Source organism: Mesoplodon densirostris, chromosome 3 (genome assembly GCF_025265405.1).
Source record: "Mesoplodon densirostris isolate mMesDen1 chromosome 3, mMesDen1 primary haplotype, whole genome shotgun sequence".
Lineage (NCBI taxonomy): Eukaryota > Metazoa > Chordata > Mammalia > Artiodactyla > Ziphiidae > Mesoplodon > Mesoplodon densirostris.
In genome coordinates, this window is record NC_082663.1 from 111,279,309 (window position 1) to 111,305,576 (window position 26,268).

The 26,268-nt window shown below is 37.7% G+C and overlaps 1 protein-coding gene across 4 annotated transcripts in view; it reads left to right on the forward strand.

The window, feature by feature from the left end:
• CDC42SE2 (CDC42 small effector 2) overlaps nucleotides 1-26,268 on the forward strand; it is a 125,877-nt gene that overhangs the window by 65,003 nt on the left and 34,606 nt on the right. For all 4 annotated transcript variants that reach the window (XM_060093311.1, XM_060093312.1, XM_060093315.1 and 1 more), the window contains one exon: nucleotides 12,244-12,587. In XM_060093311.1, coding sequence (XP_059949294.1) covers nucleotides 12,534-12,587 — 54 coding nt within the window. In that variant the 5' untranslated portion in view covers nucleotides 12,244-12,533. The remainder of the gene's footprint in view (nucleotides 1-12,243; nucleotides 12,588-26,268) is intronic.

Sequence of the window (26,268 nt, forward strand, 5' to 3'; positions counted from 1 at the left end):
CCACCAGGGAAGCTCCTAAGATAACTCTTTAGCATGACATAGTTCTGTTGTCATAGCAAATTAATCTTGTAAAAGTTTCTCCCAGCCAAAAAAATCATTGGCTGCCGAAAATATATCATTTTTTTCGAGGAAAATATCAAGTTAAGAAAAAGTCCTAAGGCAATGGTCACAAAGCAGGTAGCAATCAAATGTAAATCATGGTGATATTCTTCCTCTTGGGGGATGAATCTGAAACACAGTATCAAAGCCTGGTCTCCTCCTCACCTTGTTCCACACCCAGATTGTACTTTGTACTAATCAACTGTCATATTTCCAAGTGATGGTTTGGGATTCCATGCTGGACCAGGAAACATGGATTACACATACTTCTCATTCTTTAAGCCTTTTAGTTACCTCCCTTCCTCCTTTTGCAAAACAGACCAGGCAGCCTGTTCAGGCAGTAAATAGGTATGGTATGCATTCCCTTCTAAAAGTTTAATCCTCTGATATACATGGCCCTCTATACTAAGAGAAAAACCTTACTAAATACAGTTTTTTATATGAATGTATTTTTTCTTTTACAATTAATAAGTGTAAGTTAGAATTACTTTTCCAACTATCTACTGAAAACCCTGTGTTAATCTTACTGTGTCATAGACTACCTTATACTGCTCCTGCTTCACTTGCCCTCTTAAATAAATATACATTATAATAAACAGATTCATGTGGTTTTGTATGTGTGCTACTTCGTCTAAGAAAAGAAGACTGACTAGAAGAATCTTTGTCCACCTGCCTAGGTAAGCATCAAGGAGACTTGTCTCTGCTCAGTTTTCTGGGTGGTGAGAAAAAAAAATGATGTAATAGTGAAGATGATGATGATGATGATGATGATGATGATGATACTAACAAGAAAAACTTATTATATTTTCAAACTTACTGTGTAGTAAGCACTATTCTAAGCAATTTAAGTTTACTCATTTAATCCTCACATATACCTTTGAGGTAGATAGTTATAAACTCCATTTTATAGAATTGCAATCTGAGACACACAGAGGTTAAATAATTTGCTCAAGGTCATCCATCCAGGGAGTGGAGGAATGCAGGATTCGAACTTAGGCTCTCTAGTTTCAGAGTCTAGGTTCTAAATCACTGCATTATTACTGTCTTTCCAAGCTTGCATCTAGATACCAGGGTGTATTATGAATGTGTACTATCCATGTGATATAAGAATCCCAAGCCAAGAAAATAAATTAAAACATATACTTGAACTTGTATACTTCATCTTATGGGCTTCTAAGCACTAGAAAGTGCATACTGCTCTTCAGGGATTGCTCCTCAACCAGGGAGCACTGGGCTTTACCAGAATAGTCAGAAAAACACTATAAAATAAGTCTATTTGAAGTGTCTAAATGAAAGACTAAGACACTGAAGTAAATAAATTTTGAAAAGAACCAAATAAAATTAATTAAAATGAAAATTGTGATTATTGAAATGAAAGTCATCATTTGGGGGAAAATATTAATAGTAAAAGTTAAATAGTAGTAGAAACAGGTGAAAGAATCATACATAAATACAAAAGAATCTGAAGCTAGAGAGTCAGTGAAATTGGAGGCAAATGCAAAGGCAGTCTTCAAAGCATCCGTAGAGAAAAAACAAATTTACATTCAAAGGACCGAAAATTAGATTGACAGTTGACTTCTCATCAGCAGCAGTAGTGGTCAGAATAACATCTGTAAAGGAGTGAAGGAGGGACTTCCCTGGGAGTCCAGTGGTTAAGACTTCGCCTTCTGCCCTGGTCAAGGAGCTAAGATCCCACATGCTTCGTCGGGCCAAAAAAAACAGAAACATAAAACAGAAGCAATGTTGTAACAAATTCAATAAAAACTTAAAAAAATGGTCCACATCAAAAAAAAAGGACTGAAGGAAAACACTGTCAACCAAGAATTCTGTACTTAGCTAAAGTGTCATACAAAGCAACTATATCCCAATAAAAGTTAATTAAAAAAAAGAAAAACCTGTCAGGCAAGACTAAGGGCAAAATACAGACCTTGTGTTAATAGTTAGTATATCTGAGTGAAGGGTACATGGGACATTTCTATTCTGTTTTACCAACTCTTCTATAAGTTATTTCAAAATTAAATTGAAAAAAAACCCCACAATTTTAGAGAAACAACTGTGAAGCTAACTACTTGTAGCTCAGTATTAAAAAGGATGTACTATTAAGAAAAACTCTTAAAGTAAGCACTTTATGAAGAAGGAAACTGAACTTTAATGGAAAAATTGAGAGGCAAGCAAAAATGGTGATCAAAGAAATTGGTAAATGTGAGTAAATATTAGTAATCATCAACATGATTTATACTTACATATGCTAAGTATAAGTATTTTGTGTAATTCTCACAACAACCATGTGGTATAGGAACTAATATTTTTCTTCAGTTTGAAAGAGCTCATCCAGTACCCAGCACAATGAATGAGAAAGGACCAAACCAAGTTACGTCTCTGTGAAATTTGAGAATTCCAAAAGTAAAGAGAAAAATCTTTAAACTTTTCAGAGAAGGGAGAAATACATCACCAGAAAGGAAACAAAAATAGAATGCCACCAGACTTCTCAGCAGCAACTCTTGAAGGTTGTAAACAGTGAAACAATGCCTTTAAAATCCTGAGGAAAAGATCTTTAACTTGGTATTCTATATTTAACCAAATGGTCAATCAAATGTCAAATGCAAGCATTTAGAACATTTTTCTTCCGTGTGCCCTTTCTTAATAAGCTAGTGGAATGTGTAATTTTACAAAATAAGCCGAGGAGGATGAAAAAAGGAAGAGGTGATCCTCAGAAACAGGACATCAACATAGGAAAGGAACCGAAGGAGCATGCCTTGAGAACAGCTAGTAAAGATTGAAGTAAGAGGCTAGGAAGTTCTGTGAAGAAACCAAAAGAAAATTTGAGTCAGTACATTTACTCACGTCTTCGGGTATTTGGAAATTACATGTCTTTTACAGGTCTAATTAAAGTGTTTTGCAGTTCTTGTATAGGTACATAGAAAAACTAAGCAAACACAAATTCTCAGGTGCTGTTAACCTCAGGGAAACAAAAGATTTTTCAAGAAAGGATAGCTAATTCAAATAGGTTACTTGTTTCATCAGTGGCAATTACAATAACAAACATTGAGTATTGATTCAACCAAAAATTATTAATTATCACTGATGACAATAGTGAAAGGGAGTTTGAAGGTAGGCAGTGATTAAAAAAAGACGTATCCTTTTCTGTTTTAACAGAACATCAGTTTAAATTATCTAAAAATAACAAGACATAGCAATTGTCATCTTACTCATAATTATAAATATCAAAAGAAATATCTTGATAAGTTAAAAATGACTCCCACTAACAGATGGAGAGGGATAGGTCTGATCTGCCATTTAAATAGCTTTTTATTGTGTATCAATTTTTAAAAATCTTTGTGCTTATATTAATTTTTGAATAACAGTAAAGACTTGTTTACATATAAGAAAACATTTTACAGTATAGTTTTATTCACAGAACTGTAGGTAGTGGGATAGAATTTGAGTATGTGTTGCTTGGTAAACATTGCATGGTGGTGCCACCCACCAAGGAAGGTAACACAGACACAGATATGTGAATTTAGTGTTAAAAATAATGTGTTTAAATGAACAAGGAGACCACATGAGATGTTCATTAGCAGGTGGGTATAAATATCTACCTAAAAGCAGGAGAAAAGTTCAGAGTATTAAGATAGGTTTCAATCCATGAACTAATAAATTGAGAATCTACTGTGTGTCACAAAATTGTTATTTCTAACTCTACATAGCTAACAAAGGGTTTAAGGAGAGTGGATGAAGACATGGAAAAGGGAGAAAGAAAAAGGGAGAGAGAGAAACTTGAAAAAAAGAAGGAAAGTAGCAGGAAAGGAAAAGGAGGATTTATTGTTAAAGAGAGGAAACATGGTATTCAGTCTCATACAGGGGGGAGAAGTGTGAGCATTAGAGAAGGGGACAGTAGTTTTCTTATGTTATTACTTTGCTCTGTGTTGCAAACTCTTTCAGGTTTGAGCCAATATAAGAATCTCTTCCCTACATATGTATGTTTGGCATTAAGTACTTGAGTTTTTAATTAAGGCGAAAAGGAAGATGTTAGGAAGAAAAAGCCTGAGTAGTAGACTGTGAAAATGTTACCTGACTATACCCATAAAATATTAATGTCCAAGTTAATTTATAAAGTAAACCTAAATGAAACTATGTGGGATGATAGGTTTATAATCCTGGAATAAGTAAAAGAAGCCCCCAGTCCATGATGAAAATTTGTCCTAAGTAAGATAAACCACCTAGTCTGTGATGGAAATTGATGTTTGACTACGTAAGACTTTAAAGCTTTCTTTCATATGGGAAGTTCCCTGGCAGTCTAGTGGTTAGGACTTGACGCTTTCACTGCCGTAGCCCCAGGTTCCATCCCTGGTCAGGGAACTACGATCCCGCAAGCCACGCAGCACAGCCAAAAAAAAAAAAAAGATTTCATATGAAAGCTGTAAACAAAGTTAAAAAACAAAAACGATGCAACAAAATATGTAGAAAACCTGTACACTTACAGACTATTGGATGTGCCATGTTAATGGGTTAGATACTCTATTGTTAAAATGTAAATCTCCAAATAATTGTCAAAATAAATGCAATCCTAATGAGATTCAGAGGAGGCTTTTTTGTAGAAACTGACAAATTGATTCTCAAATGCATATGGAAATGCAAAGCATCTAGACAATCCAGAGTAACCTTGGAAAAGAATAATTTGGAAGACTTATCTACCTGACTTCAAATCTTAGTATAAAAGTATAGCAGTCAAGGGACTTCCCTGGTGCTCCAGTGGTTAAGAATCCGCCTTCCAGTGTAGGAGACGCGGATTTGATCCCTCGTCTGGGAACTAAGATCCCACATGCTTCGCGGGGCAGCTAAGCCCACACGCCGCAACTACTGAACCTGCACGCTCTGGAGCCCGTGCACCACAACTAGAGAGAAGCCTGCATGCCACAACAAAGAGCCCATGCACCCCAGTGAAAGATCCCGCATGCTGCAATGAAGATCCCCTCATGCCACAACTAAGACCTAACACAGCCAAAAAAATAAGTAAAATAGTAATAATAAAAAAAGTATAGCAGTCAAGACAATCTGGTTCTAGTATAGGCATAAACCAGTGTAATAATCAGCCCAGAAATGGACACAAACCTACAGTTATATGATTTTCAGTGAAAAGTGCCAAATCAAGTCAATAGGCAAAGAGAGATCGTTCAGCAGATGAGCTGGAACAATGGGCTATATCCACGTAAAAAAGGAATCTTTGACCTTTACTTTATACCACCAGAAATAACTAAAAATTGATTATAGACTGAAAAGTAAAAACTAAAAGTTCTAGAAGAAAAAATAATACAAGGAAAGCTATGTCTGGGGGATATGCAGAAATTTCTTAGAACACAAAACACAAAGAAGATGAAATAGATAAACTAGATATTGTTAAATTCAAAAATTTAAACTCTTTGAAAGATGCTATTTTTAAAAATATTTATTTATTTGGCTGTGTCGGGTCTTAGTTGCCGCATGAAAGATCTTCATTGAGGCATGTGGGATCTTTTGTTCCAGTGCACGGGCATCTTTCTAGTTGTGGCACGCAGGTTTTCTCTCTCGTGACGCACAGGCTCCAGGGCGTGTGGACTCTGTAGTTTGCGGCACGCGGGCTCTGTAGTTGTAGTGTGTGGGCTTAGTTGCCCCACGACATGTGGGGTCTTAGTTCCTTGGCCAGGGATCGAACCCACCTCCCCTTCATTGAAAGGCGGATTCTCTACCACTGGACCACCAGGGAAGTCCCGAAAGGTGCTATTTTTTTTTTTTTTTTTGGCGGTACGCGGGCCTCTCACTGTTGTGGCCTCTCCCGTCGCGGAGCACAGGCTCCGGACGCGCAGGCCCAGCGGCCATGGCTCACGGGCCTAGCCACTCCGCGGCATGTGGGATCTTCCCGGACCACGGCATGAACCCGTGTCCCCTGCCTCGGCAGGCGGACTCTCAACCACTGTGCCACCAGGGAAGCCCTATTTTTTTTTTAAATGGAAAGACAAAGACCAGGAAAAAATCTTCACAATACACTTATCAGACAAAGGGCTTGATCTAGAATATGTAAAGAACACAACTGAATAAGGCAACTAAATTAAAAAATGGGCAAAAGATCTGAATATACCTAACCAAAGAAGATAATATGAATGGCTAGCAAGCACATGAAAAGACTAAATACCATTAGTTATCAGGAAAGTGCAAATTAAAACCACAGCAACGGGCCTCCCTGGTGGCGCAAGTGGTTGAGAGTCCGCCTGCCGATGCAGGGGATACGGGTTCGTGCCCCGGTCTGGGAGGATCCCATATGCCGCGGAGCGGCTGGGCCCGTGAGCCATGGCCGCTGAGCCTGCGCGTCCGGAGCCTGCGCGTCCGGAGCCTGTGCTCCGCGACGGGGGAGGCCACAACAGTGAGAGGCCCGCATACCGCAAAAAAAAAAAAATAAAATAAAATAAAAAATAAAACCACAGCAAGGTAGTACTTCATACCCACTAGAATGACTAAAAATAACAAGATTGACGATACAAAGTGTTGGTAGAATGTGGAACAACTGGAACTCTCATACTTTGCTGGTACAAATGCAAAATGGTACAACTGATTTGGACAACTGGTACACAGTTTCTTATAAAGTTAAAATTATACTTAAAATATGACTCAGCAATTCTCTTCCTAAATATTTACTCAGGAGAATGAAAATTTCTGTTTACATGGATATTTGTATACACTAATTCATAGCAGCATTATTTTTAACAGCCAAAAACTGGAAATATTAAATATGAAGTTAAATTGTGCTGTGTCTACACAATGGAAATCTATGTGAATTAGCTAATAGAGGCATCATGGTAAATCTCAAAAACATGCTGAATTTGAAAAGCCAGATATTAAAAAAAAGTACCATGTGATTACATTAACACGAAACTGTGGGAAAGACTAACCTATAAGCAGTCATTCTAAGAAAAAAAACTAACCCTCTTATTTTAGTAGTTACATGTGCCCCTGTCTGTGCCTTTTATAACTGAGTTCAGGGAACAGTGGCTTGACTGAACTTTGATTAGCCACAGAAAAGTAGGTCTGTGATAAGTATGTAGTTTGAAAGCTCTTTTCAGAATGGGTTGGTTTTTGTATTTTTGTTTTTTCTTTCCCAATAGAATCTTGTACCACAAGTCAATATCAAAGAATGATTTTAACTAGATTGGGACAGATTTAGTGCTGGTGCAGCTATGAATAAGCTTTACTGAGAATTCAGACTTGGTCATTGATTAGTAATTTTTGCATTTCTGGTGGAAATCTCTTTGGCATCTGGTAGAACTTCAGACCTCATCACCCCTTTCCCCACTCAAACCTCCCAAATTTTACCAGTTCCTTCAAAGTCTCTAGCAAAGGGTGTTCATTTTTACTTGACATTGTATTTTGCATTTCCATCACTCTGTTACAAACAACTTGAAATTGTTAGTATTTGCTTCTTTTACTTATGTATTTAAATTGTTATTATTTACAGATATAATATATAAAAAATTGCATAGACCATAAATGTACTATTTAATACAAAATTATAAAGCAAGTACCTGTGTAACTACCACTTAAGTCAAGAGGTAGAATATTGTTAGTGTTCCAGGAGCTCTTATGCATCTCTTCCTAATTCTTAATTCCTGCCCTCAGCCCTAACCACTTTCCTGACTTCTGTTATAATTTTCTTGCTTTACTTTTATACTTCTATATGCATCTCTAAACAAAATAGTTTAGTTGAACTTGTTTTTGAAATTCGTATAAAGGAAATCATTCCATGTATATTGTTTTGTGCCTTCTTTCCCTTAATAACATGGCACTGAGAATTGTCCAGTGTGTTGGATGAAACTACCATCATTTTCATTTTATATAGTGTTCTTTTGTATGAATGGAGCACCATTCATTTTTTTTCAGTTTAAAATGCTATCTGTCTACTCTTTTTTTTTTTTGGTTGTGACAGGTCTTAGTTGTGGCATGTGTGCTCCTTAGTTGTGGCGTGCGAACTCTTAGTTGCAACATGCATGTGGGATCTAGTTCCCTGACCAGGGAACCCCTGCATTGGGAGTGTGGAGTCTTAACCACTGCACCACCAGGGAAGTCTCTATTTGTTTATTCTTCTTTAAAAAAATTTTTTTAATGGGAAGTATGGTTGATTTATAATGTTGTGTTAATTTCTGCTATACAGCAAAGTGACTCAGTTACAGACATATACATTCTTTTTCATATTCTTTTCCATTATGGCTTATCATAGGATATTGAATATAGTTCTCCGTGCTATGCAGTAGGACCTTGTTGTTTATCCATTCTATATGTAATAGTTTGCATCTACTAACCCCAAACTCCCAGTTCATCCCTTTCCCGCCCCCCACCCCCTTGGCAACCACAGTCTGTTCTCTATGTCCATGATTCTGTTTCTGTTTCATAGGTAAGTTCATTTGTGTCATATGTTAGATTCCACATATAAATGATATCATATGGTATTTGTCTTGCTCTTTCTAACTTCACTTAGTAAGATAATCTTTAGTTGCATCCATGTTGTTGCAGATGGCATTATTTTGTTCTTTTTTATGGCTGAGTAGTATTCCATTATATATATATATATACCACATCTTCTTTATCCATTCATTTGTTGATGGACATTTAGGTTGTTTCCAAGTGTTGGCTATTGTAAATAGTGCTGCTGTGAACATACGGGTGCATGTATCTTTTTGAATTGTAGTTTTGTCTGGGTATATGCCCAGGAGTGAGCTTGCTGGATGATATGGTAATTGTATTTTTAGTTTTCTGAGGACCCTCCATACTGTTTTCCATAGCGACTGTACCAATTTACATTCCCACCCACAGTATAGGAGGGTTCCCTTTTCTCCACACCCTCTCCAGCATTTGTTCTTTGTAAACTTTTTAGTTCTTCGTAGACCATTCTGACCGGTGTGAGGTGCTACCTCATTGCAGTTTTGATTTGCATTTCTCTAATAATGAGCGATATTGAGCATCTTTTCATGTGCTTATTGACCACCTGTATTTCTTCTTTGGAGAAATGTCTTTTTAGGTCTTCTGCCCATTTTTCAATTGGGTTGTTTGATTTTTTTTCGTTGTTGAGTTGCATGAGCTGTTTGTATATTTTGGCAGTTAAGCCTTTGTGGGTTGCAGTGTTTGCAAATATTTTCTCCCATTCCGTAGATTGTCTCTCAGTTCATTTAAAAAAATTTTTATTCTTTTTTTTTTTTTGAATAGACTTTTAGGCTGTTTCCTAAGAATTTACAGCTATTACAAATTATTTTTGCTACTTCATTCTGCTATTAGCTATTTTAATTTTGATAACAAATAAAAGAGCATCTTGTATCAGTATAGCTCTTTATGATATATGCAGTGCCCTTATGTACATCCTAATTTAGCCCTCATTTCAGACCTGTGACATTGAAGCATTCCATTTTTTATAACTAATGATAGAGCTTGTCACTTGCCCGTTAACATTGCTAAAAATTAGTGTAGTACTAACAACTGCCACACATCTCTTATATCAAAGTCTAAATTCTAAACATCTGATTCTGTTTCACACAAACTGAGCATGCTCAATACCTTAACTGAGTTAAAGTATTCCATGTTAAAAAAAAAAAAAAGGGAAGAAATTGTATTAAAAGGTATGCCTCATTGCCTTGTTTTTCAAATCATGGCTTTATTGTTGTTTCTTTGGAAGTTGACCTAAACAATTTTATTAATTTGTGGGTACGATGTTGGGACATAAATTTTTCATATTGTCAGCAGCAAAACTGTTCCCACAAGTAATAAAGCTTATATGTGCAGCATTTGTAGGTGTGGAAAGTGAGGAGGAGGGGAGGGGACGGAGGAGGTTATATTTTTGACCAGAGAATACTACTACACTTTTTTACTCATGCCAATCTCTTTAAAAGTCAAGAGACTTAACTTTTAATGCAAGGAATCTCTGCCAGTCACTAAGTAGCCTGACAGTTCACTTAAGCTTTTCTAAAATCTTATGTCTAATGAAACTATGAATTCGTGAAATACTCTCTGGTGCTGTAGCCCAGTTTGACCCCTCATTTATGTGTGGAATGTGCTGAGCTGTGTTTAGAGCCAAGTTTAGTTGTTGATGTTGTTGCAAAGTGACTCTTCTTTTGTTATCTTAAGATTTTTTTTTTAAAGTAAGGTTTTCAAAATGGACATGATTTAAGCAACTATGAGCTCAAGAAGTGAAAGTACCTGTTAATATATTTATTATTAGTGGTAGTGTTGAAATTTTTTGTGACAGATTCAATACTTCTCTATAAGGTGTTTATGAATAAATGTGTTTTAAGTATATATACATTTGAAAGTTCTAAAAAGGAATTTTGTTTAGAAAAGCAAGAAAATGGAAAAAGTGTACTGGTATGATATTCCAAGGCATGTTTGAAACATTTTTAGATTTATATGTTTACTTAACAAATAAAAACCTGTGGAGTTGCAAACATCCCCTTGGTTTGAAAATGTATTTCATCATATCTATTATCTAGGTCATTATTCTTAATTAAGTATCCTTTCTGTCTTATCTCCAAAAACAGAAGCACAAATTATTGTACTTTAAACACTCATTCTTCAATTAAATATTAAGAAAGAGGAAATATTGTGAATGTCATTTTCAGAGTGGCACATGGGAATGGGAACATGTATATTTTGAAATTTGCAAAATAAGGAACAGCTTTAAAAAGGAAGGAAATTGGAATTTGTGAAAATGTTGATTGTAAATACGGAAGTCATCTCTTACTTTTAAGTGTTAAACAAAAGGAATGTATACTCAGTTAAAAATAGAAGAAAATAGGGCCTCCCTGGTGGCGCAAGTGGTTGAGAGTCCGCCTGCCGATGCAGGGGATACGGGTTCGTGCCCCGGTCTGGGAGGATCCCATATGCCGCGGAGCGGCTGGGCCCGTGAGCCATGGCCACTGAGCCTGCGCGTCCGGAGCCTGCGCGTCCGGAGCCTGTGCTCCGCCACGGGGGAGGCCACAACAGTGAGAGGCCCGCATACCGCAAAAAAAAAAAAAAAAAAAAAAAAAAGAAGAAAATAAAACACCTTACAATGTAAAATTAGTATTTGAAGGTGGCTTCTGGCAAAGGTAAATTACAAATAAAAAGGAAATTGCCTAGCTCTATATGTAGATGAGGAAAATATGATGGAATAAATCAAATAATAGATTTTAAAACCTCAGATTTCAAATCCAGTAGATTTGAAACAGAGTAATTCATGTTTGTATGTGCTACATCAGTAGTGATGAGCATAAGGAATTTTCAGTTTCAAACAAAGGCATATTTGTTTTCATAAAATTGGTTAAAAGAGATTTCACAATGATATTTTAGTGGCCATGGTCTTTGATTCAGGGAGGAATTAAGCTTGTTAAGTAAATAGCCCTGAAATAATATTCATGATGTTGTGAATTTAACCCTTTGCTCTTATATTCTCGCTAAGGAAGTAAATGAAACATACAGTTCTTTTGAGCTTATAAACCTTCATAGTATTTACCCACTTTATTGGACAGAGCCAATTGTAAGACTGCTATTTCTTTGTTTAGGAGTTTGGGTGACATAAGGAATGTTCACCTCTCCTTGAAAATAAGCATTCCAGGTTCTGAATTTTACTGTGGCAAGAATGTACATTTTCTTCCTTCTTACCTTCCTCTTTGAACATATGTTTAGATCTTAACATGTCATTGTTCTCTAGTATGTTGGAGGACATGTCCTCTGGACTGTGTAGAATCAGGGTCCTTATAATTCATGCCTTATTACCCATATTTGTGACATTGAACATATATGCATTAATCCTCATTGAAGATCTTCTATACAAATATAAAAATAACTGTCATTTATGTCTTACAAGGTTTAGAGTCATGGCTTTGGGGAAAGCTTTTACAGTCATAAAATAGAATGCTCTATGAAGGCAAGGATTACTGTCTCCTTTTAACTGCTATATTCCTGATACCTGACACTGAGAAAGTACTCAAATATTTTTTTATTGAATGAATATCAGTTTATTAAAATCTTGATTTTTTTTCAGTGTTTACTTTTTGGGGAAATAGTCTTAATTTTATCACAGATTAAAGAAATAAAAGCTTCTAAGGGTAAGATAAGTAAAGTAACTTCTTTTCTTTTCTTCTTTTTTTCTAGACTACCTGTTAAGGTCCTGAGTCAAGACAACAATTTTTATACCTTTCCTGGTGGTTCAGAAACGAGTCTCTGTAGAATCAGAAGCAAAGAAAGGAAACAATCTGACCTTTTCTTTGTTAGATTGACTATATAAGATACGTGACTTCCAGGAGCAAAAACACAGAGAAGTAATAAAGTTATTATTTTGGCATCTTTGGACATCTATCATATTGAGAAGCCTGCTTTGTGAAGCTTCCTGAATTGAGATTTGGAAACTTCATTGGTGCTCATTTATAACTTGGACTGTAAGCATGAGTGAATTCTGGTTGTGTTTCAACTGCTGTATTGCAGAACAGCCTCAACCTGTAAGTATGAAGTAATACATGTACAGATTGGGTGGGGTGCTTATTAAACATAATGCTGGTTCTCAAGTTGAGAATCAGGACCCCAGCAGTGATTGCAGGGCAGTACTAAGGCCTGTCAGTGGAATTCTGAACATCTGGTTAAAGAAAGGAGAAAAAAAAAAAAAAGTAAGTGTGTTTTATGTAAATGCCATGTGTGAGGAACTGTGCTAGACCATTGTATATGATTGAGAAGGTTATGCTCTTCTACCAAGTAGACCAGCTTCTGGAGGAGCTGTGAGAGGAGAGGGAGACAATCTGAGGTAGAACAGCCAAGTCAGCTTTGGAAATCAGTGGTGGAAGATGTCATAGCTAGGTTGCTTCACATCCTTCTTCATTTACCATCTCATTTTCCTCACAGCAGCTCTCTGAGGAAGATACCATTATCCTTATTTTTCAGTTGAAATAGGTTCAGTTTTTTGCCCAAAGTCATATGGATAGTAAGTAGTCTTGGCTGACTTCTTCTTGGTACCTACCCCACTTTTATCCCTTCTAACCTGTGCACATTTTGTTACCTCTGTGAAAATTCTGCCCTCCACGTCCAATTTTCTCTTCATCCTTTAAGATGCCTAGATCAAATGTCAACTCTATGAAATCTTCACCAGGTTTCCCCTGACTTAGATAATACCTAATGTGTCTTTCCACCAGCTCTTTTAGTTCATTTTTCTGTGGATGGAACTTCTTGCATAGTAACTTAACTGTTCTATAGTCTTTCCCACCATGTTCTGAATTCTTTAGGGGCCCTGAGCATATTTACTTTGTATCTTCAGGGTCAAATCTAATACCTTGGAGAATGTAGCTATACATGCTAGCTGGTTTGCTGTCTGACTGGCAGAATAAATGAATTTCTATTTTATTCTGTTTTGCTTACATTTGTAACAACATAAAAGGAAGAATGAGGTGTAATCCTGAGGTCTCTTCAGATCTTTTCTGAGCCTTTCCCTGGTCATATACACGGTCACTTTGTAATTGCCCTTGTTGTATATGCAATTGTTTTTTTGTTTTTTTTTTGTTTTTGCTTTTTTTTTTGCGATACGCAGGCCTCTCACTGCTGTGGCCTCTCCCGTTGCGGAGCACAGGCTCCGGACGCGCAGGCTCAGCGGCCATGGCTCACGGGCCCAGCCGCTCCACGGCATGTGGGATCTTCCCGGACTGGGGCACGAACCCGTGTCCCCTGCATCAGCAGGCAGACTCTCAACCACTGTGCCACCAGGGAAGCCCTGCAATTGTTTTTGAATGTCCTAGTCTTTAATGTCTGGCTCTGGAAAGGGGAAAAAATGAAAAATTGGGGCGGGGAGGAAAAGCAAGGGCGTGGCTTTTTAAATCCTCTGGAAGTCACTTCAGCCAGAGAGGGAGGAGCTTGCAACAGTCGCTACCCACCTCCTTGTCCGTTGCTCCTCTGTGATCAGAAGCAGAGATATTTGGAGGACATGGTCCTTTTTGCCCATCGTGGCTCCCACAAGCTGTGTATAGTATATGCGAAGAACACAGCTACGGGGCTGGGCAGGTAGTTACTACTGTGCTAAGAGCTAACGCTGACTGAAATTAGCTGCAGTTTACCTTCCAAGTTTTCCCCTGGAAGTTGCAATCCTTGAACAGACTCTAGAGTTTCAGAATAGATAACAACAGACAGATTATGCCCGTACAGTTGTTGTGGTGGGGATACAGATTCCTGCTGATATCGGCTCCACCATCTTCTCTTTTACTACTTTTATAATAACTGTTTTTTACATTTATCTCTTTGATCTGTGAGGCATGAGGTAGGAGTCTAACTTTTCTTTCATGTTAATCAGCTATTTAAAACCAGTTTATTAAATAGCCAGTGTTTTTATAAGTGATATGAAATGTCACCTTTATTATATACTACATTTTCATATATTTAAAGAGACTGTTCCTGAAATCTGTCCTGTTCTTTTGGTTACATTGTTTACACCTGTGCAGTTACTTAGTACATAGTTCTTCTTTTTAAACTGTATTGGTAATGTCTTATTTTTAAGCTGGATTGTTGTAACATGGGTCTTTATTATGTTATTTTCTATATTTTTTCTTTGAGATATTTCATAATGCATCTTTTAAATCCTGTAGGATTTACTTTAGGATTTCATTGAATCTAGAATGTAATTGGATGAGAATTGACATCTATAAAATTTTGAGTAATGCCTTTGAGAAGCATGGCATACATCTTCATTTATATAGACCTTCTCATGTTCTTTTAGTAAGCTTAAAATTTTCATCATGTAAGTTTTGCACATTTTTTGCTAGATTTTTTCTAGATTTTTTATGGATTTTTGTTGCTATTCTGAATGATATTGTTTTGCCGTTAAGTTTCCTAGTTGGATTTTTTTTTAACTAGTGTATAGGCAACTAATAATTTTTATACACTACTTTTTTATCCAGATACCATACTGAACATTTTATATTTCCTAAATTTCTCCATATAGTGACATTTTTTTTTCAGTCTTAATTCTGATACATATACTTTTTTCCCTATTAATATCTTACTGCACTAAGACCTCCAGTATAATGCTGAATAGTGTCAGTGATGGCTAAACATTCTAGCTTCTCCTGACTTTAATGGGAAAGGTTCAAATTTACTTAAGCATAAAATGAATGTTTATTTTAGCAAACACGTTTACCTGTGCATTTAAGTTATTGTGTATAATTTATCATCTATGATATATATTATCAATGATTAGATTTTCAACAGTTTTTAAAGATTATAGAATACTTGAATCCTGTCGCCATATTGTTTTTAGTATGCCTTGTAATTTTTGTTGAAAGTCATATGTGATAATACTCTGGGTAAAAGGAACTGAGGGAAATAGGCCTGTAGTGTGAATTTTTATGTTTATCTGAGTGGGGGTTAGGCTTTATTTACTGTTTGTTGTAGTTGTAGGTGTCACAGGATAAAATTTCCTTGTTTTTGTGCCCTGTTGTCTTTGGTTTCCCTAGAGACTTCTCCTTAAGTAAGGTCTGAGATGTCCAGTTCTTTCAGTTGTATTTCCCTGTTGTACAGGAGCCCTGTTGATGTATTGGTAAGATGTTGGGTGTGGGGAAGCATTATATACTGCTGTGGTTAGGTTTCAGTCTTTCAGTGAGCCTGTGCCCCTGGGCTGTGACCTATATAAGTACTTCTCAGTTTTGTTTTTTACTCCTCAGTTGAGACAGAAAGGCTAGAGGAGGCTGGAGTTGGATATTTCCCTTCCCCAAAGCTGGTTAGTTTCTGGTAAAACCCTAGTCAGTTAGGCTTTGGTAAAGTAGTTTCTTTTGAGGGTAGGCTTTGTTAAGAACAGGCCAGGCAAATTTCCATACCACCAAATTGCAGAAAGGCATTGTAAATCGCTGAGAGAACCCCACCTGGGGCCTAGCTTCTGGTGTGTTCTGATTCTTAGAGTTCAGGCAAAGTATCAGACCTCTCCTGATTTCCATTAGCTCACTGAGAATACAGAGATTGGATTGGATGAAGTATTAGTTACCTAAGATGATGCAAGTTCATCTAAGTCATAGTGGCTTAAAACAGATTTTTATTATTTCACAGATTCTGTGGTCAGGAATCCTAGCACTGTGTAGCCAAGTCCTCTGACTTAGGATCTTTCTAAGGCTACAGTTAAGATGTCAGCTGGGGCTGTAATTATCTCAGGGTTCAATACGGAGAGGACCAGCTTTCTAGCTCACTAAAGGAGTTGTTGGAAGGGTTCAGTTCCTCTCTGAATCCTAACAAGAGTCTCAGTTGGAAAAAGTGCTTCAGTTCCTTGCTGGCTGTTGGCTGGAGGCCTCCCTGTTTCTTGCTCCACAGGTCTCTCCATAGAACAGCTCACAACATGGCGACTGGCTTTCATTAGTATGAGCAAGAGGGCAAGCAAGATGGAAGTCAAAATCTTTGTGACATCCCATCACTTTTGCTATGTTCCGTCCTGTAGAATTAACTCACTAAATCTAGTTCACACCCTCCTAAGACTGGGCACCCCTGGAGTTTTTTAACTCTCCAGCTGTCTACACTCATCCTCCAGCAATTCACCAATTACAGTTTGTTTTCCTACATTGGTCCTGCACTGACTGGAGGTTTTTGCTCTAGTACATTGTGATTTTCTGTATTTGCCTATGTCTCCAATTCTGGGGGCAGCAGTTTGCTCTGTGATCTCAGTTCTCTAAAGGATGTAAGAACAGTTGTTGGTTTTCAGTTTGTTCAACTTTTTTTTTTTTTTTTTTTTTTTTGTGGTACGCGGGCCTCTCACTGTTGTGGCCTCTCCCGTTGCGGAGCACAGGCTCCGGATGCGCAGGCTCAGCGGCCATGGCTCACGGGCCTAGCCGCTCCGCGGCATGTGGGATCCTCCCAGACCGGGGCACGAACCCGTGTCCCCTGCATTGGCAGGCAGACTCTCAACCACTGCGCCACCAGGGAAGCCCCTGTTCAACTTTTTTGATAGTGTGGATGGGCATGACATCTTCTGAGCTCCTTACGAGTCAGGCAGGAAACCAGAAGTCATATTTCCATATTTTTTTTTTTTTTTTTTTTTGCGGTATGCGGGCCTCTCACTGTTGTGGCCTCCCCCGCTGCGGAGCACAGGCTCCGGACGCGCAGGCTCAGCGGCCATGGCTCACGGGCCCAGCCGCCCCGCGGCACATGGGATCCTCCCAGACCGGGGCACGAACCTGTATCCCCTGCATCGGCAGGCGGACTCTCAACCACTTGCGCCACCAGGGAGGCCCTCCATATTTTTTAAGGTTGATTTGTTTATTGCCGGCATTCATAATGTTGGTAATAAAAATGTATCCTGTTCCAATATGTGATACAGGTATACTCAAAGTAGAATGGCATAGATCAGGAATTTAAAGAGTGGGAGCATAAGGCTTTAGAATTATGAGACATTAGAACTACATTTTCTGATACACAAAGGATTTGCAGTTTGAGTTTTTTGTGCACATATAACATGTCTGTATTGTGTTATTGTTTAATAATACATAATTGTATGAAATATTCCACAAGAATAGCATTTTTGACTTGCTGAGAAAAATGACACAAAACTTAACAGGGCCGTGTGGTTACTATTGTAGAAGAACAGCTTGCTTGTTGGCATGAGGAAAAAACATTTAAAGGATGCAGTAATAATTGTGTGTGTGTTTACAGTCTACAAAAACATATCCTTGCAGCTCTATTAGACAGTATCAAGAGTGTCTCATTTGAAAGCTGCTTGGTCATCTCTAAAGTTTTCTAGAAGTATGTACCAAGATTGAGTGCTGTGTGCCAACTCTCCCACTCTTTCTTTACCACCCCCTGCTCTTGCACATTCCATGTGTGGAAAAGGAGCAACCCAATATTGGGAAGAACTTAGAATGTATTTTTCTGAGTAGTAGCATAAGAATCATATTTTTTCTTGCTACTCTTTCGTTTTAGCACAGTATAATACAGAGTAAAATAGAGACCCAATTTTTGGAGCCGTAGTAATCTAAACCTTTTAAATTGACTGTAGTGTAAATGCTGCAGTTGTTGTTGCTAGGTAGTGCTGAGGTTGGAACTTTTAAATTGGATTGTAGCTGTCTTGCAACTTAATTTTTTAAAAAATGAAAAGATCTGTCAGCTGTTTACAGGACTGTAGTGAATTCTTTACCTGCTTACTGTTGTGCATTGGCATGCTGGTGGACTTTTTTTCCGCCAGCTTTATTGAGTTATAATTGGTATACCAAAAAATTGCACATAATTAATGTATACAAACTGGCGAGTTTGGACATACGTATGCCCTCGTTGCCATCACCACAATTAAGGTAATAAACTTCTGAGGTGTCCTCAAAAACAATGCGTATTGATTTACAGCCTCCCCCTTTTCTAGTCATATTACATACTTTCCCCGTATAGTGTTTTCCCACATGGTACTGATGTTTTGTAATGCTGTTTGTCTCTGAAATGTGTTATTTTAATTAGACACCTGTGCCCAGTTATCATGTATTAACACTCTGGTATTTCCACAGTGAGCCAGGTACTGATGAAATAACAGCAAAACAGACACTGTTTCTGCTTCATGGCTCTCATTCTAGTGGAGGAGATATTTAGTGAATAAATAGGTGTCTGTGATATCAGGTGATGGTAACTGCTCTAAGGAAAAAGAAAGTAGAAAAAAGAGGAGGAGAAATGGGGATATTAAGAGTGTACAGGAAACGCCTCTCTGATGAAGTGATATTTAAGCTAAGGTTTAAGGAAGTAAGGCACATGCTTATGTAGAAGGACTTGCGAGTACAAGAGTTCTGGAAGTGCAAGGGTTGTATGTGTACGAGGAATGTCAAAGAGGGCAGAGTGGCTGTGAGCCAGGGCTACAGTGGTGGGAAATGAGGTCAGAGATAGTTAAGGGCCAGGTCATGTATAGCCTTCCAGGCTGGGGAAAGGCTGATTTTTACACTTTGTGAAATCGGAAATCATTGAATGGTTTCGTTCTTTCAAGTGAAGAACATATCCTTTTCCCAGTAGTTTGAATGTTTAATGTTGCTGTATGCCCAGACGGAGAGTTAGCACTGCCTGACCAGACTGTATCCTGTAGGCCAGTGAGTTACCTTCTCCTTCCTGTACTCCCAGCCAGTGCGTCCTCCTCAGCAGTCTGCAATCATGTGTGTAGTGTGTTCTGCAATAAGATTGATTTCCTGCAGTGACTTTTCTTCATTTTTGTTGTTGTTCTGATGTGCAGTTCTAATCCATAATCGTAGGGGTGTGTGTCTTTAAGTGATGATGTGGTAACTGCCATATTAAAAAAACAAAGGAAGGGCACTGTGCTCCATGTTTTAGAGAGTCTAAGGTTTCTTCGAGGGAAATGGGTGAAGAATTGGAAGGGGATGGAATGGGTCAGTAGACAGGGGTTGTTAGAAGACCTTAGACCTTAGACATGAAAGGCATGAAAGCTATTACTGCAGCCTGAGAGTATGAACCAACAGTTCTATGAAAGGTAGCTAGAGGAAACTCTAGGTGAGGGCATTCTATAATTTCAGGGGATTTATGTCAGACAAGAGTGTTTGCTCAAATGTGGTGCATTTCCATCAGTACTATGCGATAAGGACCTTAGACGGCATAGATTCATGTAGAACTTCCTTTTTTAGGAATCACATTTCCACACACCCTAAATGAGGTGTGAGTATGATAGATACGTTGTCATTTTTCCTTTTTCTGGAAACGTAAATGTGCATGCTCTTGATTTGTTTAATTACACAGAAAAATCACATTACGTAACCACAATCATCTCAAAGCATTTAGTAGATGAAGTTATGTAATAGAAATAGAAAATTACCCTTATCAGTGGAGAAATGAGAAATATCCCTACTTTGTAGAAAGGCAGTGTAGAGGACTGATTCAAATGTCTTAACTGTATTGCTAAACCTAGAAATTACCAAGATTATCTTATTCACTGGAACTGCCTGTCCTGCCTCAGGAGTGGCTACTGTATTTCTTCACAGAGACAGTAAGCTGCTTATACCTGAGGAGAAATTTTCTATTTGTATACATGAGCTTGAAGACAAACTAGAAAGGCTCTTGGCATAAGGATTTTGGTGTTCCTACCCTGTTTTGTGCTGATAGCAGTCAGGAAGTGCTGGTAAGTTACTGTCCATATCATTCTGGATGAGTTCAAGCTGGGGGAGGGGGTGAGATGGTAGTAGAAAGCCATTTATCTTCAGAAACTAGAATGCTTTTATAAGTTTGTAAATGTCAGAGAGGAAATGGTTTTCTTTAATGCTTTTATTAAATTGATCTTTATTCAGTTTAGATTGGAGTTTTTTAATATATACGTCAAAGTAAAACAAGCTATTTCTTAGCAAGCCATGTGGTGGCTGCCATTTATAGTTACTTAAAAAGTGACACCAGCAAAAATAATAATTCAAAAGTAGACAGTTGTATACCGAACCTCATACACTCAGCTTCAACAATATCAGTTCTTATCTGATCTTGTTCATCTCAGTGCATCTACTTTGCTCTTTTTTTTTTTGCATTACGTGGGCTTCTCACTGCTGTGGCCTCTCCCGTTGCGGAGCACGGGCTCTGGACGCGCAGGCCCAGCAGCCATGGCTCACGGGCCTAGCCGCTCCGCGGCATGTGGGATCTTCCCAGACCGGGGCACGAACCCGTGTCCCCTGCATCGGCAGGCGGTCTCTCAACCACTGCGCCACCAGGGAAGCCCTACTTTGCTCTTTTCTGTATTATTTTGAAGCCAAATTGCAAGCATTATTTCATTTTATACATAAATATGGCAGTATTTATCTCTAAGAGATAATGATTCATATTTAACATAAGCACAATACCATTATCATACCAAAAAAAGTACTTTAAAAGTTTGTTTTATATATAAATACACTATATAATAAGTAGTTATGAAACATATTATGAAGTAAATATTACCCAAATTAAGACATGGAGCATTGCCAACACCCCAGAAGCCCCCTAGCATTCTTTTCATTTACATCCCTGCTCCCAACACCTGGAGGAGCCACTGCCCTGCTTTTTTATGGTGATCACTTCCTTATTGTGTTTTATGATTTTACCATTTGTATATGCCCTGAGCAGTATAGGTTAATTTACCTGTTTTAACTTTGAATGGAGTTCCAGTGGATATAATTGTGTTTTCTTCTTTAATTCAATGCTAAATTTATAAGATTAATCCATATTGAGGCAGGTAACTAAACTTCATTTCCACTTTTCTTGAACGTTTTGTTGTATGACTACACCATGTACATCCATATAGTCCTTTTGAAATTCTGAGTTGTTCCCTGTATGGGACTGTTAGGAATGATGCTCTTTCGTGCCTTTGTGTATGTGTTGCCCGGTGAACACATGCTTGAGGTTCTCTAGGGTATATACCTAGGAGTGAAATTATTGGTTCTAAAGTCTAAGGACATTAGCTTTTACCATGCAAGACAACATTGTTTTAAATTTGGTGTTATCAATTTGTGTTCCTACCAGCAGTTTGAGTTACCAAGCGTTGTTACATAGCCTCATTAAATGCATGATGTTTTCAGACTCAGTTTTTTTTTTTTTTTTTTTTTTTTTTTTCTTTTTGTGGTATGCGGGCCTCTCACTGCTGTGGCCTCTCCCGTTGCGGAGCACAGGCTCCGGATGCGCAGGCCCAGCGGCCATGGCTCATGGGCCCAGCCGCTCCGCGGCATATGGGATCCTCCCAGACCGGGGCACGAACCCGTATCCCCTGCATCGGCAGGCGGACTCTCAACCACTGCGCCACTAGGGAGGCCCTCAGACTCAGTTTTTATCAGTCCGAGAGGAAATGTTTACCCTTGCATTATCTTGCATTTTAATTTAATGAGAGTGAAAAGTAACCTGATTTTTTTAAACTTCTAGGTTGTGAGCTTCAGGATTGTACGCAAATCAGAGATTTCTTGAAATAAAATTCTCCAATTCAGCTCCTCCACACTTTTGTTCATCAGCGCATTCCATTTGTATTATACCATAAGACGAGTTCTCTTGAGAGTACAGAAAAACACATTTAGATAAATTGAAGCCCATGAAGTTAAGACATTATACTATAGCAGCTTTCATTCTTGTATTTAGTTTCAAGTATGATTAAGCATTAATCTAATTCAGTGCTTTTTGTTTACTCTGTTTATAGTAACTATTACAGAAATAAATGCATTCAGAAGCCACCAGGCATCTGTGTCATCCTATACACAAAATATTAGTAGAACTTAATTTAAGAAAAGATGAAAAGTAAAAATAGAAGGTCTAGTATTTTCCTCTCACATTCCAGCAGATCATTTTGAACACCCCCCAGGTGAGCATTTCCCACATTGGAGACCATTGAATACAGAACAAGTCAGAGTATGGAGCTCTAGAGTTGAGAAATAGGATTATCTTATCTTTACTGTGATAAAAATAATTACCACTGGAATAAAAAGGGAAAGAAACGCAGGGAAAATTGTTTTTGATGAACAGGAAGAGAAAAAAATATTGTGGTCAAATAGTTTTTAAAAATATATATTTATATGGCAGATAAGTCCTAAGTTAACTTTTTTTCTATATGCTCATTAGAAAATGCTATCTGTATCTTCATAAAGAAAATGTTCCTCATTTATGAGGTCATGTTAAGTAGCCAGTGTGAGCTCCTATTAACTGACAGCTTACATGAATCCTGAAACATTTCTTAAAAGAGCTATTGTTTTCAAGTCATCTCTCACCTACCGCATCTGGGAGATTGTCATGTTTATTTAGAAAACACTTTCTTCATTTACATGTTCTGTTATTTGTGTAAATGATGTGAAAGTCTGCATCTTTTCATAAGGCATTGAATGCTTAAAATGGCTAAAATTAAGGTGCTTCTGAAATACCAATAGCATGAACATTTGCATTGTTTTGTTTTACTGATTCTTGGGTTTTATAAACATAGAAACAGCAAGGATAAAGAGGATTAAGTCTTTATTTGTCCAGAGTTAGTGGTTTGGGTCCTGATTCTCACATGGCCTTGGTATATACAAATAGGAGGGAAAGTTAAGGATCTCAATTTTATTATTTAAAAAATCAGAAGGCAAAAGAAAGGAAGGAAATCAGTACCAGGCAGGTAAAGTCTAGTTAATAAACTATTCACGGTTGTAGAAGAATAAAATGTTTATGTAAACTTTATGTAATCTGTGATTAAAGGGCAGTTAGAATTTAGATAATTTCTGGGGCCTAATACTATAGTAGTATTTTAATAATTATGAAGTCAATACTATATAGGACATTTTTAGAAGCACTTCAGAATCTGTTCATCTGTGATATAAACACATGATAAAAACCATTCTGTTCTTCCATCTTTCTCTGCCTTAAACATGTTTATAATGGGTAGAAAATATTACAGATCAATTTTGTTAACTCGCATATGCAAGACAGATTCTAAGATCTCAGCTCTATCTCCTTTAAGTACTGAGTAAAGGTTGGTCTCTTATCACCTCTGTACATGGTAAAAATTCTTCTAATTTCTTAGATATTTCTAGTGCTCATGTTCCAATTACTTTTGTAGATTGACCTTTCTTTTAGTTCCTTGAAGAGCTATTTTTTATGCTTATACTCCTCTATTTTAGCAGGTGAGACATCATTTGTTCTGTTTCGTTTTGGTTTGTCATTTGTTAGCTGTTTTCATTTGTGAACTGAAAATAATTTTCATACAATCATAAAATTATAGTCTTAAAGGCATCTAAGCAAACATCTAGTCAGATGCGTCACTCACACAGAGATTTGGAAACTATTAAGTGAACTAGTAAACTAAGTTAAGCCTAGTGAGTTAATGGCAAAGCCTTGGCATTTTAAGACTAGTTTTCTCTAGTATGTGTTTCAATAAATTTTACCCAAATGGACATGAATACACACATTGGATATGCAGTTGAATTATAAGACTATGCAAAAATACATCACTAGTTTTGATAAGTTATGGTGAAACCAGCAGTGTTTCAACATTTTAAAAGGTTCTTGGGAATTCCCTGGTGGTCCAGTGGTTAGAACTCGGCACCTTCACTGCTCAGGGAACTAAGATCCTACAAGCTGCGAGGCACAGCCAAATTAAAAAAAAAAAAAAAATTCTTGCCAGTAAATGTTAATTATTATTTGCCATTTTTAAAGATCTTAGTTTGAATGCTTTCATACATATTAACTTAATGATATAAATGCCTGCCATTGTAACACACACACACACACACCCATCACTCTGTTTTTTGTGGTTTAGATTTTGGTTTTGTTTTATTTGTTCTTGGAGTATCTACCTGAGTAGCAGTTGGGTGATGTCCTCACTGGAATCTTAACATGCACAAATCCTTCTGCATGTCTCCATTATGCATATATGCATGGATTCAAAAATCATTAAGATACTGGAAATAGTATTAGCTGTCAGTCATGCATATAGGATAAACAGAATCTCCCATACATTAAATAAGTTACTAGATGTCATTTCTCACTGACCTTAAGAACAGATAAAGTATGTATAGCCGATTCACTTTGTTATAAAGCAGAAACTAACACACCATTGTAAAGCAATTATATTCCAATAAAGATGTTAAGAAAAAAGCAGATAAAGTTACTAAGAAACATAAGACAAGTGTGCTTTCAGTAGTGCTTAGCTGTCAGAAATTGATCTCATTTTTATGAGCCCCAAAGTTATGGGTAGTTATGAAAAACCAAACAAGTTTTTCCCTTTTTTCTACCCTCTTCATAGGAGATCTGGTTTTCTGTGAGCTTAAGAGTTGTTCAAATAAGGGTTTGAATTGCAATCCCAATGCTTATTTACTGTGTGACCTTGAGCAGATAGGAATACTGTGTGACCTCTGCAAATAGGAATAATGACACCTATCTAATAGGCTTAAATATATTAAAGTAGATAATAAAGTATATTAAATAAGGTAATTTATGTTAAGCACTTAGCATAGTGCCTGGCCTGCAGTAAGTGCTCTTATGAATGTTTAGTTGACAAATTGCAGTTTCCTCTCATTTTATTTTATTTTATTTATTTTTTTGTGGTACGCGGGCCTCTCACCACTGTGGCCTCTCCCGCTGTGGAGCACAGGCTCCGGACGCGCAGGCTTAGCAGCCATGGCTCATGGGCCCAGCCGCTCCGCAGCATGTGGGATCTTCCCGGACCGGGGCACGAACCCGTGTCCCCTGCATCGGCAGGTGGACTCCCAACCACTGCGCCACCAGGGAAGCCCTCCTCTCATTTTAAATAATGGTTGATTTTATTTTGTTTTGTTGTGTTTTAAATCTCAGTTGGTTATTTTCAAGCACATTCTATTTGAAATGAACTGGACCTTCAAAGCTTGAAAAATTGGTCTCTTACCAGAAGTATTTTGGTTTGGTTTGGTTTTCAATTACCAGGAAGAGAGATCCAGGTGTGTAACATAGAGAGGATGTTGGACTGAGCACACACATACAGTCTCCTCCCTCCTGAAACCCCACTTTGCATGACATTAAAGGAGTTTAAAAAACAAAAAGGGGTAAAACCCACAAAGGAAAAGAATGCAGAGAAAACATAAGCATGGATGAAAGATAATAAAACACAGATGATAGATTTGGAATTTGCAGAACATAGCCACACCCAGTTGCCTGCACAGGGGGATACTGACCAGAAGCAAACCAGAGTCTTAACTGCCTTGCTCTTGGAAGGCCTGCAACTAGGCTTGAACTGCTCAGGCTGGCCTGCAGCAGATTGTTCTCTAGAGAACTGACCAGCTCTGCAGAGACCTGGTGATTTCTGTGGTTGTGGGCTCCCCAAGGAAAAAGCCAGTTTCACCATCTTCTCACCTGTCCTTGAACCCACCATTCAGCATGCCTGACCCATGTGTACTAAGCCTCATTTGGACAGTGGGTGATCATCAGGCATGAAGAAAGCTAAAAGAAATTAACCAAATGAAAGCACTCAAAGGAAATAGATGATACAGGGAATAGAAAAGAACTAAAAAGCAATAAAAACTGTGAATATTCCTCAGATGATTAAGATATTGGACCCATTAAATAAGAACAATGTGCCTACACAGGAATGGAGACAGAAAGAACAAAGTGAGAAGAAGAAATAGTGTTTGGAAATGATATAGCTGAGATAAAGAAGTGCAGTGGAAGGGCTGGAAGATAAAGAAATCTGTAAACAAAGTAAAACAGAGAGATGGAAAGTAGAAGGGAAAAGCTAAGATAATTAGATGATCA